The sequence below is a fragment of the Perognathus longimembris genome, chromosome 21, assembly GCF_023159225.1.
Source record: "Perognathus longimembris pacificus isolate PPM17 chromosome 21, ASM2315922v1, whole genome shotgun sequence".
NCBI lineage: Eukaryota > Metazoa > Chordata > Mammalia > Rodentia > Heteromyidae > Perognathus > Perognathus longimembris.
The window spans coordinates 23,928,322-23,946,743 of record NC_063181.1 but is presented as its reverse complement, the minus strand read 5'-3'; the positions used below and the strand labels follow the sequence as shown (position 1 = coordinate 23,946,743).

The 18,422-nt window shown below is 43.8% G+C and overlaps 1 protein-coding gene across 5 annotated transcripts in view; it reads right to left on the bottom strand.

Moving 5' to 3' along the window:
* Positions 1-9,313, bottom strand: part of Stox2 (storkhead box 2) — a 203,673-nt gene extending 194,360 nt beyond the window's left edge. The window contains exons 1-2 of one of the 5 annotated variants that reach the window (XM_048330404.1): positions 8,959-9,313; positions 8,337-8,755 (exon numbers count right to left, since the gene is read on the bottom strand). In XM_048330404.1, coding sequence (XP_048186361.1) covers positions 8,337-8,688 — 352 coding nt within the window. In that variant the 5' untranslated portion in view covers positions 8,689-8,755; positions 8,959-9,313. The other 4 variants (XM_048330409.1, XM_048330408.1, XM_048330406.1 and 1 more) reach the window with 4 other exon arrangements.
* Between the last annotated feature and the right edge of the window lie 9,109 nt (positions 9,314-18,422).

Below are 18,422 nucleotides of genomic sequence, written 5' to 3'. Positions count from 1 at the left end.
CAGCACCCAAGCCCTGCAGAAAAGGGGCACTGGGTACCCAGTACACCTGTGGGCCTGCAAAGGGGGCAGGGAGTGCACTGGCCTTGGAGACCAGTCATTCCACATGAACAGATGGAATCTTCTTTTAGAAAATTCTATTATCAGGGCCTCACACTGAATGAAGAAAACAGAGGGGGGTTATTGTGCTTTCCTTGGATCTTCAGTAGAATCTCCAGCATGGAGGCATGTGTTCACATTGATGATATCACGAGATCATCTTCGGCCTGAGGTCTGCTGGGAATGGTGGCTTCTGCCATCCTCTAAACTTGCTCTCTAGCTGGGTCTGCAGGCCTAGCAGGAATTGCACTCATCTGTAACACCCCCAAGACATGGTGAATATTCTTTATGATTTTATACCTTCTATCAAATTCTTTAAAACTGGAACACTCAGTCTGGATCTTAATAGTTGTCAAAAGAGATTGACTGATATCTTCAAGATCTTTAAAATAGCTCCTCCGGTAACAGTGTGATTAAAGTTTAATGAAGAGCTCGTGTACCCTGCACAGTGGGGCATGCCTATAATCATAGCTATTTAGGAAGTCGAGATTGAGGAAGAGTGAAGTACATGGTAGACCTATGCAAAAACAAAAAAAAAGAAAGGAAGAAAGGAAGGTTCGTTCTAAAGACCCCATCTCAATAGCTGGATGCAGGGTACATCCTGTCAGCTCAGCTATGCCTGAAGAGTAAATACAAGGATCAAGGTCCAGACCATTTCCAGAAAAAAGCAAGACCCTATTCAAAAAGTACTAAAGCCCCATAGTGGTAGAGAACCTGAGTTCAAGTACAAGGCCCCAACTTCAAACTCCAGTATTGCAAAATTAATTAATTAATTAAGAGCTCTTGACATAAGGTCTTCTTTAAAATACAGATATAGATATTATTATAGGGTATTATCCATTAATAGATTAGATTCACAGTTTGTACTTTATCTACAAATATTTAAGGAGTAAGCTCTTTCAATCAGCACAATATACACAGCCACCCTTTCCATTTTACACACCCATCTAAAAGGATTAGGTTTAGCCAGCAAATTTACTTCCTGATGCATTCTCTTCCCCAGATTCAAAGTAAATCCACAAAGAAACAAGTATGTGCTCAAGACCATAATTAAGCTAGAAAGCAATGAAATTCACTCTTCTCCAAACCTCTCAGTTATTGGTAGGCAAGACCTACAATCTCAGCAGTTCATTCCCAGGGCTTTAATATGTAAACAGACACGCCTTTGCTTAAAGTATCATTGAGCCAGAGTGAGGTAATTCACAAAAAAGGTTTTTATGACTAGCTGGAAAGTTCATAAAACTTTAAATTTATCATTGTTCACTATTTAGATTTAATCACGAGATATTAATATGAGATGTTAACTTTCTTAAGAATGAAGCCCATGGATTTTCAGAAGGCCTCTCCCAATCTAGTGGTCTACACTCATTAAATAGATATTCATTCTTTCTCACTGCAGAATACAAGCATACAAGTCCCCACTGGATCTGGCCTTGGCCAGTCCCTCTGGCTTTCTTTTCTATTCCTTCAGCATACCACATTGACTTTCATCTGCTACTCTGCCACTGTTGGGTAATGCCTGGTTCATCCTTCAACTAATAGCATATCTTAGTTTTCAAAACACCAGTTCTAGAAGCTAGCTGTCATTTACTAGGTAGGTGTCCCTGGAGAAATATTTACTTTCTTAATCCATTTCATTACTATAACAGAACATTGAGACTGAGTAATTTACAAAGTAAAGAAGCTTATTTGGCTCTTGCTTTTGAAGTCTGGAAAGTCTAAGAGCACAACTATGGCATCTAGGGGAGCTGTCATAACAAAGCAGAAACTGGAAGAGTAAGTGGAGGCAAAGGGAAAGGGTGACATTTGACCAGCAAGCTCACTTTGTGTAACAACTTTCCTGCAAATAACCAATGCAGTTCCAACAGGAAGTCCCACAAGAAAGGTGTCATTCCCTTTTACTGATCTAGTCACCTATAAAGATCTCATCTCCTACAATGACAGCAGTAGCAGTCAAATGTCAATGGGAGTTTCAGAGGGGACCAACCATCATCAAGCCACAGATAGCCCTTATCTTCCTGGTCTTCAATGGGTAAAATAATGGTACTGAAATACTGCATGTGTCTTAAAGATTGGCTAATAAAAGTAAAGCACCTAAATAGTAAGTAATCAATAGCTGTATCATTTCTTCCTCCTTCCACCCCCTCTCTGATCTTGTGCCAGTACCAGGGCTCAAACTCAGGGCCTTGCACTCTTGCTCAACTCTTGCTTGTGGCTGGTATTTGAGCCACACCTCCAGTCTGGCATTTTTTTGTCGGTTTGGGGGCTTGAACTCAGGGCCCAGCCACCATCACTGAGCTCTTTTTGCTCAAGGATACTGGCTCTACCACTTTGAACCACAGTTTCACTTCTTATTTTCTGATGGCTAATTGGAAATAGGGTCTCGTGGACTTTCCTGCCCAGGCTGGCTTTGAACCACAGTCTTCAGATCTCAGCCTCCTTAGTAGCTAGGATTACTGGTTTGAGCCACAACACCCAACTTGTCTGGCATTTTGCTGGTTAGCTGGAGTTAAAGTCTCATGGACTTTTCTTGCTTCCTGAGAAGCTGGGGTAACAGGAGTGAGCTATCAGTGCCTAGCAACTTCTTCTCATTATTGTCTATTCTAGTCCCTGCTGAATTTCTTTTTCCAGTTCTGGGGCTAGAACTCAGGGCCTGGGCACTGTTCCCGAGCCTCTTTGTACTAAATGTTAGTGCTCTACCACTTGAGCTCAGTACTACTTCCTCCTTGCTGAATTTTTATGACCCACAACTATCTTACTTCTTTCTTTAGTTTTCTTATGCATGTTGCCCTACTAAAATGGAACCTCCAGTAGGGCTGTGTCTCTCTCTGCAATTTAGTGACTACATAATGCCTGGAAAATGTAGGTATACCAGTTGCTGAATGAATGGTTATCTATAATTCAAAAAGTTTGAAAGCAATCATTAACTCAAACTACTAATCTAAAAATATTATTCAATTTTAAGTTGAGTAAATAAATTCAACCTTTTTAGCATAAAATGGTTTTAGAACACATAATTATTTTTAAGTAATTCTGTCTTGAAATTTCACTTCTTTGAAAACCATTTTGATAGAAAGCAATTCTTGAGTGGGGATGTGATTCAAGTGATGGAGCTCCTGTCTAGTGCATAAGTTCAAACCACAGACCCCTCAGAAAAAGAAAAAAAATGGAAGAGATGCCTAAATATTATAAACAATTTTCTGGTATAAAATACAAGTTCCAAGGGATAGTCTAAAAGCATAGTTAAGTCTAAAAACATGCATTTGATCCTATTTGAATATCCAAGAACCAAAGGGAAAGTATAAAGAGCCATTGGTGGAGGAAAGCAGAGACAGCAACCCACAGTTCCTAACATGTGAAGATAGGGGATCCCAGGAGATTGACAGGTGGGAAAAATACAGAATCCGAGTGAGGAGGAGCATGCAGCCCCACGCAGAGGCCTAAGAGTTTGGGGATGGGGTTGGAAGGTCCTCTGAACTCAACCAGATTATGGGTTCCTCCACAGAGTAATAAATGTAGAGGGTGTGTACTGTAAGAGACAATTCTTCTAGTTTCTCCCCATGGTTCTTTCAATAGACTTTCACCTGGTGCTGCTGTTTCTATTGTACTCCTCATCCCATCTTGCACCTCACTGGCCCTTGAAATCTCATTTCACAGCTCAAATCACATCACTCCCCTCCCTGTCTAGGAGCTTCTAGGGGCTTCTACATCTTCAAATCGGGGCCACCATTTTCCCAAGCATGGCAGGCAGTTTCCAATCCCAAACTCCCTCCCCATTTCCTGCTCTGAGTTATCTCCTACCAAACAAGGCCTTGCTCCTCTCATCTCTGTGAAGCCCCCCTTCCCTGCTCACGAGGTGGAAGTCATTCCTCTCTGCCCTCTCAAAACACAAAACAAAACCCCTCAAAACACTTGACATACCCTACATCTGTCATGCCAAAATCCTCCCAAACTTCCAGGTGTGGGTGGCTCACACCCGTAATCCTAGCTACTCGGAAGGCTGAGATCTCAAAATCTCAGAGCCTGCCCCTGCAGAAAAGTCCACGAGACTTTATCTCCAATAAATCAGCAAAAAGTCAGAAGTGGAGGTATGGCTCAAATGGTTCACCACCTACCTTAGGTGGAAAAAAACAAACAAGAGTAAAAGGCTTGAGTTCAACCCCAAGTATCAGGACATTAATTAATTAATTAACACCCCCCCCAAAGAAACCTGCATGATTTATCAGTCTCTGCAGTCTCCAGGAATGACAAGAGACCAGCATTGGTAGGCCCTCAATAAGCATATATAATATTTGATTTACTAGGATTTACACATCAAATGTACAGCATAACTTCACATTAGTGGCTTTGTGTATATACATATGTATCCCCTCTGAAGGAGTCTTAGAAGCTGAAAGTGTCACCATTTGTTCTATATGGCCACAGAAAGTTATTTCTAAGAAAGAACATGAATATTCTAGCGGATGACTTCTATGTGGTGGGTTTAAACTTGCCAACTCAAAACTACTTCACTTTGAGTTGTTTAATTCCTTGTGTTTTGTAAATGGTACAATCACCACCTGGCTGTCTAACCCTTACCTGAAGTTTGTGGTGGGTTAAGACCATACCTTTTACAATTACAGGCTCCCAAATACTAACATTTTCCAACACATATTTCAAGTTACCAAGTAAAATACTGACTCATGAGCTCACCTCAACTGTATCAAAAGGAGCTAGAAGCTGTGTGCAGGCGGCTTATGCTTGTAATCCTAGCTACACCGAGGTTAAGATTTGAGGATGGCAATTTGAAGACAGCCTGGACAGAAAAGTCTGTGAGATTCTTGTCTCCAATAAACTACCAAAGAAGTCAGATGTAGAGCTGTCTCTCAAGTGACAGAGGGGTAACCCTGAGCAAAAGAAACTCAGGGACAGCACCTAGTCCCTGAGTTTAAGCACCAGCACCAGCACAGAAGAGGGAAAGGGAGGGGAGGGGAATGGAGGGAAGGAAAGGGAAGGGAAGGGAAAAGAAAAAAGGAAAAAGGGAAGGAAAGGGGAAAGGGAAAGGGAAATGAAAGGGAAACGGAAAGGGAAAGGGAAGGGAAGGGAAGGGAAGGAAAAGGAACCAAGCCACACTTTTTTTTCCTCTGCTCTCCTCCAGATGCAGCCAGCAGAACAGAAATGAGAGAGAAAGCCTGTCCTGTCTACTCTCCACAGAGGGAACTGAAGAGTTGTTTTTTGTTTTGTTTTTCCATTTTCCACCATGGGATCTAAGACACCACCTAGAAAATGAGCTATTTTATAAATAATGATTATATACCACAATAATAACAATGGGAATGTGGCTTAGTGGTAGTGTGCTTGCCTAGCATGCCTGAAGCCCTGAGTTCAATTCCTCAGCAACCACATAAACCGGAAGTGGCGCTGTGGCTCAAGTGGTAGCGAGCAAGCCTTGAGCAAAAAGAAGCCAGGGACAGTGCTCAGGCCCTGAATCCCAAGCCCCAAGGCTGCAAATAATAATAATAATAATAATAATAATAATAATATTAATATTAATATTAATAACAACAACAACAACAACAAAACATGAGCCTGTTATATAGACCCCTGTTGGTGACCGCTGGGTCTAATTCAAGTTCAGCAAATAGGAATGGTGTATTCTGCATTGCTCATTGGTGTGGCTGCTTCTCTGGCTGATTCACACCCATGAAATAATAAGCTAAGACCACAGAATGACAAAAATATCTGATGATGTACTTAATAAAGACTGGCAGATCCACAGAAAAAATGTGTTATTAAGTATCAATAACAGTGATTTCTTCCTGCTTTTAAATATAAATGAGTTAGGATTCCAGGGAAACAATGCCTATGACTCTCTTTTCAGAACAGAGTTTCAGCTAGGTTTCTCCTGGACATCCTTCTGTGTATTTCTTTCCTTTTTGCATTTGAACTTGTCATCACTAGCATTGTGGCTCAGAACTCAGAATACAAGGCTGCAAGCCTGTCATCAATGGATCTCAAGAGTCTGGTATTTCCAAGCCCAACAAAAGACCTGGCAGAAAAACACTGCAGACATTGAGATTCTAAAAGAGAATTTTGTACTTAAAATCTTGCAAACAATTCAGCATTGTGCTTGCATTAGTGAAGCAACACTGGAATTCCAGTAAAGATTTGTCACCCACTAAGGCAATTCAAAAGAAAGTTATCATTTGGATATCAGCAGGAAAAGAGCAGGTTCACCCTTGCTCTTTCATCTGGAGGCTTCCTACAGAAACACTAAGCTAAGGGCTAAGCCCCTTGAGTGGGAACAGTAACCCTAGCAGGCTCCTGTCAGGAGCACTCAGCTTGAGCCAGCTCTGGCCACCCACCCAGGTCGGGGCAACAGTCAATCAACTGCAGCAACTCGCAACCTTTAAAAGTTGCCCAAATATTTCTCCTTGGTCAGCATGACTGACCACTAGCCCCTATCTGCTTATAGATTCTGCTGGAATGCAACGTGTGTGTGTGTGTGTGTGTGTGTGTGTGTGTACAATGCAACTGAAATTCTCATGTCTGAGATTTCAGAACAGCAGAGATGGGGTATAGGGGATGTGGGCCAAGACACCAATAAATTTTGAAGTTATACAATGAATTCAATATATTACTTTTACATTCTACTACTTTTTTCCTCTGTGTGAAATTATCAAAGATTAAAAGCAAAATTTAAGCTTGAAGTCAAGTTTCAATGAGAACTATTAAAATACTGTAGAAAGATCTATACAGTGAATAAACACACACACATATGTGTGTGTGTGTGTGTGTTCCCCTAACATGTGCAAGTCCTGCAGAACAAAAGCAAATCAAGTCTTAGAGGCATTTAAAATCTGCCCCTTTACTAAGACAGCTTAATTACAGGGACTCAGTCAGTGAGGGAGAGGGAGGGAGAGAGGAAGAACAAGGAGAGGGAAGGGGGAAAGGGAGGGAGGGAGAGACTCTCTTGAGATAAAATACAGGTTACAACATCAACTGGATACAACCTTTACTAGCTTTCTGTCTACTCAAAAACTTGCTCTGCTTTGCAAAATGGACAAAACACAATCAAATTTAAGAGGGAGAAAAAGACATAAATGTGACCCACGCCTAGAGCCGCGTTAGCAGATAGAAGCTAAGCCTTCTTAGGACGCATCATAGCAACAGCCACGCTGGGTAACGAAAAAGACAAAAAAGACAGCTTTACAATCTTCAGAGTCTGAACTTTTGACCTCCTCCCAAAATGTCACGCAAGAATTTCATAACCCTGGAACTAGAAAAGAATGCTTTCTTCCTTGAAACCGTTTCACAAAGCATGACTATTTACTATATTCGCTTTTGTTCACCCGACTTAAAACCAAGCAACATATTCTAAAACGCGATGCAAACTGGATTAAGAAAAAAATGTTAAGTAATTCAAGTAAAAAAAAAAAAAAAAGTAAAGCAAGTCATGGCAACACTGGGAGTGCGGCAGCGAAAATCGCCTCTCGGGCTCCCAACCTCCGAATTCCTTTTTTCTTTAACAACAGATCACCCCCCTTTCCTTCCACCACGAGAAACCACTTTGAAACTCCATGCACAAGCCATTTCCTACGAAATCCACAGCTCGGGGTACAAAGTGGCAGATGCGGGGAAATCTTCAGCCGACACCTGGCCCGACCGACGCATCCCGACCCCGAGGGCGCCATCCTGGGAGAGGGCGTCCCGGGAAGTTGGGGGTCCGCACCTGAACTGTCGGCTGCCACAGCTACCTGCGTCGGCCCTCTCGGTCTCCGCAGAGATCGCGCGCACTCCAGAGGCCCCGGCGGGTGCAGAAACGGTGAGACTCGCTCCAGGACCAGGACCGAGCCCCCGGATGCCCGGACCCCGGGACCCCTCGGACCCGCCGCCGCGGCGCACCGCCGAGCTCCCGCGCCCTCGCCGCCGCCGCCGCGCCGCCTACCTGGCCAGCCCCCGGCACCGCCCCGCTGGGGCGCGTCGCCCTCCCGGAGCCTCCGCGGGCCGGCCGGGCGGGTGGGGAAAGGCGCGGCGCCCTCTCCTAGGTACCAGGAAGCGCCCCACTCCCGCGCTCCCGGAGCCCGCTCGCCCCTCCCGCGGCCCGGGCGGGGCGCCCGCGTGGAGCCAGATGCGGAGCGCCCCGGGAGCCTGGTCTGCGCGCGGGTCGTGGGCCACCCCTCGCCCTCGCGGGCTGGGAGCCAGCCGGCCCGGGACGGCCCGGGGACGGGCGGCGGCGCGCGGTGGCCGCGCTCACTCACCCAGGCAGCGGATGTGGAAGCCCGAGGGGGGCCGCAGGGCCCGGCGCGTCCAGCCCTCGCGCAGCGCCTCCAGGTGCTCTTCCTTGCCCTGGATCAGCAGGACCTGCTCGTCGATCCAGCCCAGGAAGAAGGTCTCGGCCACCGCCGCCGTCACCTTCTTGTTCCAGAAGTGCTGCATGTTCTCCGCTTTGAAATCGGCGAAGATCTCGTAGCCGATGTGGTGTCGGGCGAGCTGCCGGGGCTGCGCGGGGGCCACGGGCTGGGCAGCCCGAGGTCTTTCCCTCTCCGGGCCCTCGGCCGGGCCCAGGACGATGGCCAGAGAGTGAGGCGCGATCTGCAAAAACTTCTCCATCTCTCCCGGAGCCCACCGCTCGGACTCCGATCACCGCGCCCGGGGAACGACCGCGGGAACGTGGTCGCTGCAGGACAAACGGGGACCGTCAGTGCCCCATCCCCGCCCCCGGGGTCGGCAGACTGCGCCCACCTCCACCCCTGCGACCCCGGCTCCCCAGACACCCTACAGTCCCAGGGGCGCAGCTCGTAGGTGGGCGCGGCGAGCACCAAGCGGGCCCGGGATGGGGGTGCGGAGTCCGCCCGGGCCGCAAGTCGGGGCGCGCGTTACCTGCAGCTCCGGGCCACCCTCCGGCCACCGTTCATTTTCCAGCGGCGGCACCCTGGCCTCCCCTGGCACCCGGCCGCCCCGGCGGGGGCGGAGACCGGGAGGAGGGTGCCCAAGGGGCGGGCCGTGCGCACCGAGCCCGCCCGGGGAATCCCTGAGGCTGGACGGAGCCCAGGAATGCCTAGAAGTCGGGTGCAGGAGGTGGGGGGGAGGGGGTGGTGGCGTGGATGGGGCCCGGACCGGCGGGTGTAGGCGGCGGGGCTCGGGGTGCCGCGGGGACGTCGGGGGTAGGGAAGGGGGCAGCGCCGCGACTCCGGGAAGGCTGGGATTCCGGAGCTGCGAGTCGCCCCGCCCCGCGCTCCTCCCCACCCCCTCCCCCCTCCTGCGGGAACAAGTGGATTCTCTGACGGGCAAATGTACCCTCGGAAGTAGCTTTAAAAAACTTAACGAACCACAGAAAAATTGTCATCAGCGCCCCTCCCAAACGTTTGTGGAATTCTATTTCTTCCGCAAGTGCCGTGGGCCTGCCCTCGAAGAAACCGAGTGTTAATTACGCGGTCTTTGGTTTATGAAGAGGTTACAGAGATTAACCAAGGAAGGTAATGATTACACTTTAAAAAAAAAAAAATTCGAAGCCGGATGCCAGTGGCTTACGCCTGCAATCCTTAGCTACTTAGGAGGCTGAGATCTGAGGATAGCAGTTCAAAACCAGCCCCAGGAAGGAAAGACTGAAACTCTTATCTCAAATTAACCACCGAAAAGCTGTTCAAGTGGTGGAGTGCTAGTGTTGAGAGGAAAATTAAAAAAAAAAAAAAAAAAAAAAAAGCTCAGGGACAGCACCACGCTCCAAGTAGAAGCCCTAGGACCGATGTTTAAATAATAGTAATAATAATATAAAAACAAACTTTTTTACACTTGTTTTATTTGAAGTTCTGGTTTGCGATGCAGTGGTATCTAGGTACTAATAACCCTAAAGAAAAGTTACATTTACCTAAAGCAATGGCTGCCCAGCCTGCTGGTTAGAATCACCTGGAGCACTTATATCTGAGTCCCACAATTCAAGTCTCTCACTAAGAAGGTCTGGACAGGAGCCTTGGTTTTATTTGTTTGTTTGTTTATTATTTTTGTGCCAGTCATAGGGTTGGAACTCAGAGCCTGGTTAATTGGAGATAAGCATCTTATGGACTTTCCTGCCCAGGCTGGCTTTGAACTGAGATCCTCAGACCAGACCTCTGTCTCCTGAGTAGCTAGGATTATATACATGAGTCACATTCACCCAGCTGCCTTTTTTGTTTGTTCGTTTCTGATTTCTAACAAATTCTTAGGAGCTGCTCCCATTGGTCCTAGACCTCACTTTGAAAAATTCTAAACTAGAAAGAAATGTTGCTCGCCTGGTTTTTGCAGGGTGGAAGGAGTAACTGAATGTTTGCAATTTTAAAATAAGAAAGTCACTCAGGGTAGATCTGCAAGCCTAATTTATAGTCTTCCTGGAGGCTGAACTTGAGCTACAGCTTCTCTGTCAAATGTTATTCAGTCCTGCTCTGCCTCTATCACTAGGCTAGGGGAAAAAAGAAGCAAGGATGTGGGGATGAAGCCACCTTGGATTGTTAAATTTGCAATTGTCATGAAGCTGTTCTGGCCCGTCTTAGGCCTCAGAAAGTCCAGGCCTGGGCTTCCAAGGAGGAAGGCAGCTTCTCAGCATTTCCAGGCACCACAGTGTGCTTTTTTTGCCTGGCTTTCCTTGCTTTGCTCTAAGCCTCACTTTGGCTTGACAAATTATTCTCCTGATACAGTTATCCCTTCTATCATTGTGTCACTGTGTGTGTGTGTGTGTGCATGTGTGTGTGTGTGTGTGTGTTGGATACTGGGGCTGTTCACTAACTAGCTCTTCCCCATAAGGCTGGTAAGCCATTTGAGCCACACCTCTACTTCTGGATTTTTGGTGAGTCAAGATAAAAATAAATAAATAAACCTCACAAACTTACCTGACTAGACTTGCTTCAAACCTCAGTCCTCAGATCTCAGTCTCCTAAGGAGCTAGAGTTACAGGTGTGAGCTCCGGGTTTGTGGATCATTCCAGATTGTGGATCACTTCTATCACAATCCCTGGTAATCCAGCCCTTTCCATATCTACATGAGTACTTCCACACTCATGGGGTAGCCACAGAAACAGTAGTCTCTGCTGCTTAGGGTCTCCTGCTCTGCTTTCCTTTGCTCAAAAAGATCCCCCAGCTGCTCCTTATCATTGTCCAAAGTTTCTCCCAGTCTTCCCCAAACTCAGATGCTAAAAGCACAGCATGTTCGGTGATGTGGACCTTCTTCCAAAAAGCAGTCTGCTGGCATCCAGAATGTCACCAAACACTCTCTTCACTTCCCATCAATGATTCTTTAGCAGAAAGAGTCAAAATACCACAGGAAGAAGCAACCATTTGCAAATGTGATGCATGTTTTTACCTAGGAAGGTATTATGCAATACTACCTTCAACCTATACCACCTCTGACATTCTTTCAAACAGATATTTTTCCTTTAAACCCTATCTAAACATCCCCTGTCCAAATATGGTTCCATTACACATTTGATCACTAAATAACCTGCCTGAATTATTTTCCCAAAACAAAGAACCCTTCCCAGAATACTCAAAGGAATAGTATTTTTAAGTAGCTCCTTTTTTTTTGTCAGTCCTGGGGCTTGAACTCAGGGCCTGGGCACTGTCCCTGAGCTTCTTTTTTGCTCAAGGCTAGCACTCTACCACTTGAGCCACAGTGCCACTTCCAGCTTTTTCTGTTTATATGGTACTGAGGAATGGGAGCCAGGGCTTCATGTGTGCTAGGTAAGCACTCTACCTCTAAGCCACATTCCCAGCCCACCTTCTTGAAAGGTGGCTTGGAGCTATGAAAAATAGTACTTCTGGACTCCCACTACCTGGATCAAAAAAAGTCTCCTCCTTTTACCACTGGAGCCATAGTGAACAAGCCTCTTCTCCAAAACAGGTGGCTTAGAAGCTCCCAAAATGTCTGGACAAGTTGTACCCACATATTCTTTATACAACCAGATCCAGGGGCCACTCTGGTCTTTAGGCAACAGTTCCTCCTGATAATAACAGTGGGATGAAGTTTCCTTGCACCCCTTTTAGAACAGTAGGTATGATTACCATATCTGTTCTTTTATGCATTAAAAAAATAAGTTAAAGCATCAGAATGAAAGTAATTTGTCTTGTATTCCCAATCATGAAATGTAGAACTAGAATCTCTACCTGGGCATTGTGCTGTAAAGCTCATCCTTCATGTACTGTGTTTACCTAGCCAGCAAAGCAGACTTGTCTCAAAAGGTATTTCAACCATTTCTCTTGAATAAAAATGCCTATATTCATTATCTCTTATGTTAGTATTAGTTATCTCTTGCTGTGTAACAAATTGCAGTAAAACTTAGCTGTGTAAGTTAATGTGTGTGTGTGTGTGTGTGTGTGTGAGTGTGTACTGGTCCTGAGGCTTGAGCTCAGGACCTGGGCACTATTCCTGAGCTTTTGTGCTTAAAGCTAGTATTCTACCACTTCAATTTGAGCCACAGCCTCGTTTCCATAAGCACCTTTAAACAACTGGTATCTGTCACCTCAATTTCTGTTGCTTAGGGGTCTCATCCCAGCCCACTGGATGCCTGTGGATCAAGATCTCTCAGGAAGATGTAATCAAGCTGGGGCTGTGGTTTTCCCTGAGAGATAAGTGAACATGGAGATCTACTTCCTGGGCCACTCACATGGTTTCTTGCTGGCAGGATTTGTTTCTTAAGGATTGTTGGACTGAGGTTTTTGGTTCTGTCTAGAAGTCCATTCTTCCTTGTGCCATGAACGTCTCCATAAGATAGCTGTCAACTTTGAGTTAGCTCCCCTATTATCACCCAAGATAGAAATCAATCGAAACTTGAATCGAAACTTGGAAGTGGCATTCCGTCACTTCCACTGCAACAAGAGATTCCACTATTCTGACAGTTATAATAAAGTAACAAAAGAGCAGCTCGTAAGATAAATGTCCTCTATATATACATTGCAAGCACTTCATACACACACACACACACACACACACACACACACACACACACACACACACACCACAATTGCTCTTTCAAACAAGACAGGCCATCTTAGAGGATATGCCATTAGAACTCAGTGGAATTAAGATTTAAAAGCACTTCTTTAACACAGGCCACTTCTTAATTTATGTTCAAGTATCTACCAAAGCATTCTTAAGAAGATGGTAAGTATGAGCTCTGCTATATGTTTTATAACTAAATAACCTGTTTGGATGATTTTTCCAAAACAGAATACACTGTTGGTTCACAGAATACATTATTGGTTCTTTGTACTGTCGTCATCTAGGTTATTACCGATCTCTTTAATACCATCATTGTGATTTAATGATCACTCATTATATGACTGGTAATATAAACTTTTTTGTATGTACATATATTACTGTGGGGTTTTAGCAGAGGATAGATATAATGGCAAAAATATTTGGAAATAAGTAACCCAGTATATTTTCATGCTCAGAAAGCCTCAGTTCCCAGTTGTCCTGCAGAATTCTGCATCTATGCCTTCAATTATTCCTGTTTTGTGGCAGCTCACCAAAATTGGCTCCTGAATATAGATTCCTTTTTTTTCTGTCTCCCCTTGTTTTTGACTCCCCCAACATTTCCAGTCTGTCCTCTCTCAGCTCCTAATCTCCAGCTGCTGAAATAGCAGGGAGCCAGGACAGAGATAAATTGAGCATTCCTTCAAATGCTGTTATAAAGAAAAAATAAACACCAGTCAGGGGAAAAGGGCTTAGGGAAAGCAATAACTACAGAAGCAACTTGAAGTATAATTATAGGATGTCAAACAGGTGAAATGGAAAAACAGGGAGGACTTACACTACATAGAATGACGAGGGAAGGCTTCCCAGAGAACAAGGGCACTTCTTCCAGCCCAAGGTTAAAAGGAGCCCAACTTAATCAAGATTTCAGTGCTCATACTGTTGAGCTTACAAGAAATACCAGAATTGTCCTTGTAGCCCCTTCAGGGGAATATTTATATATATCACCACAAAGGAACAGGAAAATATTTTGGCCAGGAACTATTTCCTCCCTAAACTCAGTATGTAAGACCTTTCTATTGACCCTACTAGTGCTAAGACTTCCTGGTTATTTTCCAATGGAAAATAACACTTATCAAATGCCTCATTCTTACAAAATTTATGTTCCAGGGCTGGGGATATGGCCTAGTGGCAAGAGTGCTTGCCTCCTATACATGAAGCCCTGGGTTCAATTCCCCAGCACCACATATACAGAAAAAGGCAGAAGTGGTGCTGTGGCTCAAGTGACAGAGTGCTAGCCTTGAGCAAAAAGAAGCCAGGGACAGTGCTCAGGCCCTGAGTCCAAGGCCCAGGACTGGTAAAAAACAAACAAACAAATAAACAAACAAAATTTATGTTCCCCATTAAAATAGTTGACTCTTTCCCTACCTCATATCAAATCCGATCCAAATTTCATGCTAGCTCATTTTCATTTTAATAAAAATTCCATCCTGCAAAACAAATTGTACAAGTGCTCAACAATATTCCTGTCCACAGTGTTAGTATGTTTACCTCAGGCTTTAATTCAGAGTGACCAGAACTTATAAAATCTTGTTCCCATTTATCAACAATTATCTGTTAACAACTATTGCATTCTAAGCAGTGTTTTGAGTACTAGGCACTAATAAATAAACATGGCATGGCACTTTGGGGGTAAAACTTACAGCTCATAAGTGAAGAGAGATAAATAATATCCCCAGAATGAGATAATGGCTATTGCTGCAATGATAGAAGTAAAAAAGGAGGGGAGCTTGGTATGGTGGTATATACCTGTAATCCAGCTACTGTAGAAGCAGAAACATGAGGATTTCAAGTTTGAGTTTAAGACCAGTCCAGGTAATGTTAGTGAGTCCCTATCAAAAACAAAAAGGCAGAATTCTTGTCTAGTAAAGTATAAAACACTGGATTCAATTTCTAGTACAAAAAAAGAAGGAAGAAAGAAAGGAAAAGGGGAAGGAAGGAAGGAGAGAGAGAGAGAGGGAAGAAGGAATGGAGAGACAAAAAAGGAAGAGAAAGATGGAAATAAAACACAGCACTAGTTCATCATATATCTGTGATATTAGGGTGTGAGAGAACATTTCATACAGTAGGTAATATTTGGGCTAACAGTAGGGCTATCATTTGGAAGATAGGGATTTATTGTAGGTTCTAAAAATAAGGCCTTATTGATAATGTTGATGTATTAGACACAGCTCTTTCCAAACTAAGGGTCTGGATCTTGCTGTTGGTGTTTGCCATTAGAAAACATGTCATAAGAAAATGGATATTGACACCAGAGCATCACTTGGGCATTGATTTCTTTTTAGTAGGCTAGACTTGAAGTTCTTCTAGCAGGAATTTTACTCTCATTTCTTTATATATTGATAGATTTTGTTAGGTAAGAAAGAAAGGGGTGACTAACAGCAGGATTTGTACATTTCACAGGTGGGCCATGGGGCTGTGCCCTGCGTGTACATGGCATCCTCCCTGGGGAAAAGAACTGATCACTTTAATAAAAACATAATACATTGTCATTATATGGCACATTATGGGTATAGATGATACCTTGTTGCTATTTCCAATGACAGGACAATAATATCAATAAAAGAGCCATATGTCAAAACAAGCACAATTTTTTTTCAAATTTTTATTATCAAACTGATTTACAGAGAGGTTACAGTTTCATACATTAGGCATTGGATACATTTCTTGTACTCTTTATTACCTTGTCCCTCATACCCCTCTCCCTCCTCCCCCTATCCCTTTCCCCCCATGAGGTGTTCAGTTCACTTACACCAAACAGTTTTGCAAGTATTGCTTTTGTAGTTGTTTGTCTTTTTTTACCCTGTGTCTCTCAAATTTTGGTGTTCCCTTTCAATTTCCTAGTTCTAATACCAGTATACACGGTTTCCAATATACTCAGGTAGGATTAGAGACATAGTGTAGGTACAAACCACAGGAAGGTGATACAAGAACATCATCAATAATAGAAGCTACAGATACACATGGGACATTGAAAGTAGTTACAACTGTGATCTAACAATCGTTTCCATAACATGTAGTTCATTTCACTTAGCATCATCTTATGTGTTCATAAGGGTATAGCTATTGGGCTCTTGTGATCCTCTGCTATGACTTACCTAAACCTGTGCTAATTCCCAATAAGGGAGACCATAGAGTCCATGTTTCTTTGGGTCTGGCTCACTTCACTTAGTATAATTTTTTCCAAGTCCTTCCATTTCCTTACAAATGGGGCTATGTCATTCTTTCTGATAGAGGCATAAAATTCCATTGCATATATGTACCACATTTTCCTGATCCATTCTTCTACTGAGGGGCATCTGGGTTGGTTCCAGATTCTAGTTATGACAAATTGTGCTGCGATGAACATTGTTGTGCTGGTGGCTTTACTTTGATTTTGTTTGTGGTCTTTTGGATAGATACCCAAAAGTAGGGCTGCTGGGTCATAGGGGCGTTCTATATTTAGCCTTCTGAGGAATCTCCATACTGCTTGCCAGAGTGGCTGAACCAGTTTACATTCCCACCAACAATGAAGTAGGGTTCCCTTTTGGCCACATCCCCTCCAACAATTGTTATTGTTAGTTTTCTTGATATATGACATTCTTACTGGGGTGAGATGGAATCTCAATGTTGTTTTGATTTGCATTTCTTTTATGGCCAGTGATGTAGAGCACTTTTTCATATGTCTCTTGGCCATTCTCATTTCCTCATCAGAGAAGTCTCTTTGTAAGTCTTTAGCCCACTTGATGAGGGAGCTATTGGTTCTTTGCGGTTTTGTTTTGGAGGAAGGTAATTTTTTTAGTTCTGCATATATTTTAGATATGAGGCCTTTGTCCGTTGAATGGCCAGTAAAGATCTTCTCCCAGTCTGTGGGCTTTCTGTTTATCTTGCGAGCTATGTCCTTTGCTGTGAAGAAGCTCTGCAGTTTGATGCAGTCCCATTTGTCCAACCTTTCTTTGATTTGTAGCCTTTCTGGATCTTTGTTAAGGAAGTTCTGTCCTGCGCCAAGGAGCCCAAGTGTTTCTCCTACTCCTTCCTTTAGTGTTTTCAGGGCAATCACAATTTTTATGTAGTTTCTCCTACTCACTGCAGTCACAGCAGTTCACTATCTGTTCCTTTCTTTTTCTTTCTTTTTTTTTCTTTTTGGCCAGTCCTGGGCCTTGAACTCAGGGCCTGAGCACTGTCCCTGGCTTTTTGCTCAAGGCTAGCACTCTGCCACTTGAGCCACAGTGCCACTTCTGGCCGTTTTCTATATATGTAGTGCTGATGAATCAAACCCAGGGCTTCATGTATAGAAGACAAGCACTCTTGCCACTAGGCCATATTCCCAGCCCCCGTTCCTTTCTTAAAAAGTGTAATCGTCCAGGTTCCATCCTTGCTTGTGTCTTCTCACAAGTAAGAAGTGAATTCGTCAGTGTCTGAGATTCCCAACAGGGGAAGTTATAACCTGCCAGGACCTTGCCATTGTTCCCAAAGCACATATTCTCCACTAAACAAGAATTCCCTTCTCTGAGAGGACTACATATGGCAGATTTCCAAAGAAAGGGGCAAGGAGACCACTAAAAATATAATGTTAGGAAAATTCTGTGATTAGATAACTTATCTGAAACATACAGATAGCAAAACAATTTAAAGGCAGAAACATAGTTATTCATAAGAGAAAGTGTAATGGTCTAATTCATGTTGGTTTACACCCAACCTTAAGACCATTTGTACTAGGTATTAAACAATAAAAGGCACTATAATCTAGTGCTTGTATTATGTTTAGTGACTTTAAATATGACTAACCAAAAGAGTTTAGCAGAATATACAAAGTTGGGTTTTCCTGGTGTTTCAAGATAAAGTCATTAAGTTCTACACAATTTATTCTAAATAGAAAAGTATATGTGTTCACCTAAAAATAGACGTAGTTTGTGTTTTGTTTTCTGTGCCAGTCCTGGGGCTTGAACACAGGGCCTGGGTGCTGTCCCCGAGCTTTTATTGCTCAAGACTAGCACTCTACAACTTGGGCCTTAGCTACACTTTCAATTTTTGGTAGTTAATTGGAGATAAAAGTCTTTCCTGCCTAGGCTGGCTTTGAACTGTGATCCTCAGAGCTCAACCTACTAGGTAGCTAGGATTACAGGTGTGAGCCACCAGTACCCAGCTAGATATCATTTTCTTCATAATTTATTTATGCTATTAATGGCTGTTGCCTTGCTAATTAGAAATGGAAAACAAATGGCATATTAATAGGATTGTGTACCATCTGTGCCTATACTGAAAGTAAACAGTTGCCATCCTAGAATTATTACCAATGAATTGCAATAATGAACTAAATTTATATTCATGCAATCAAAAGCACAGTACTCATTTAATAACTA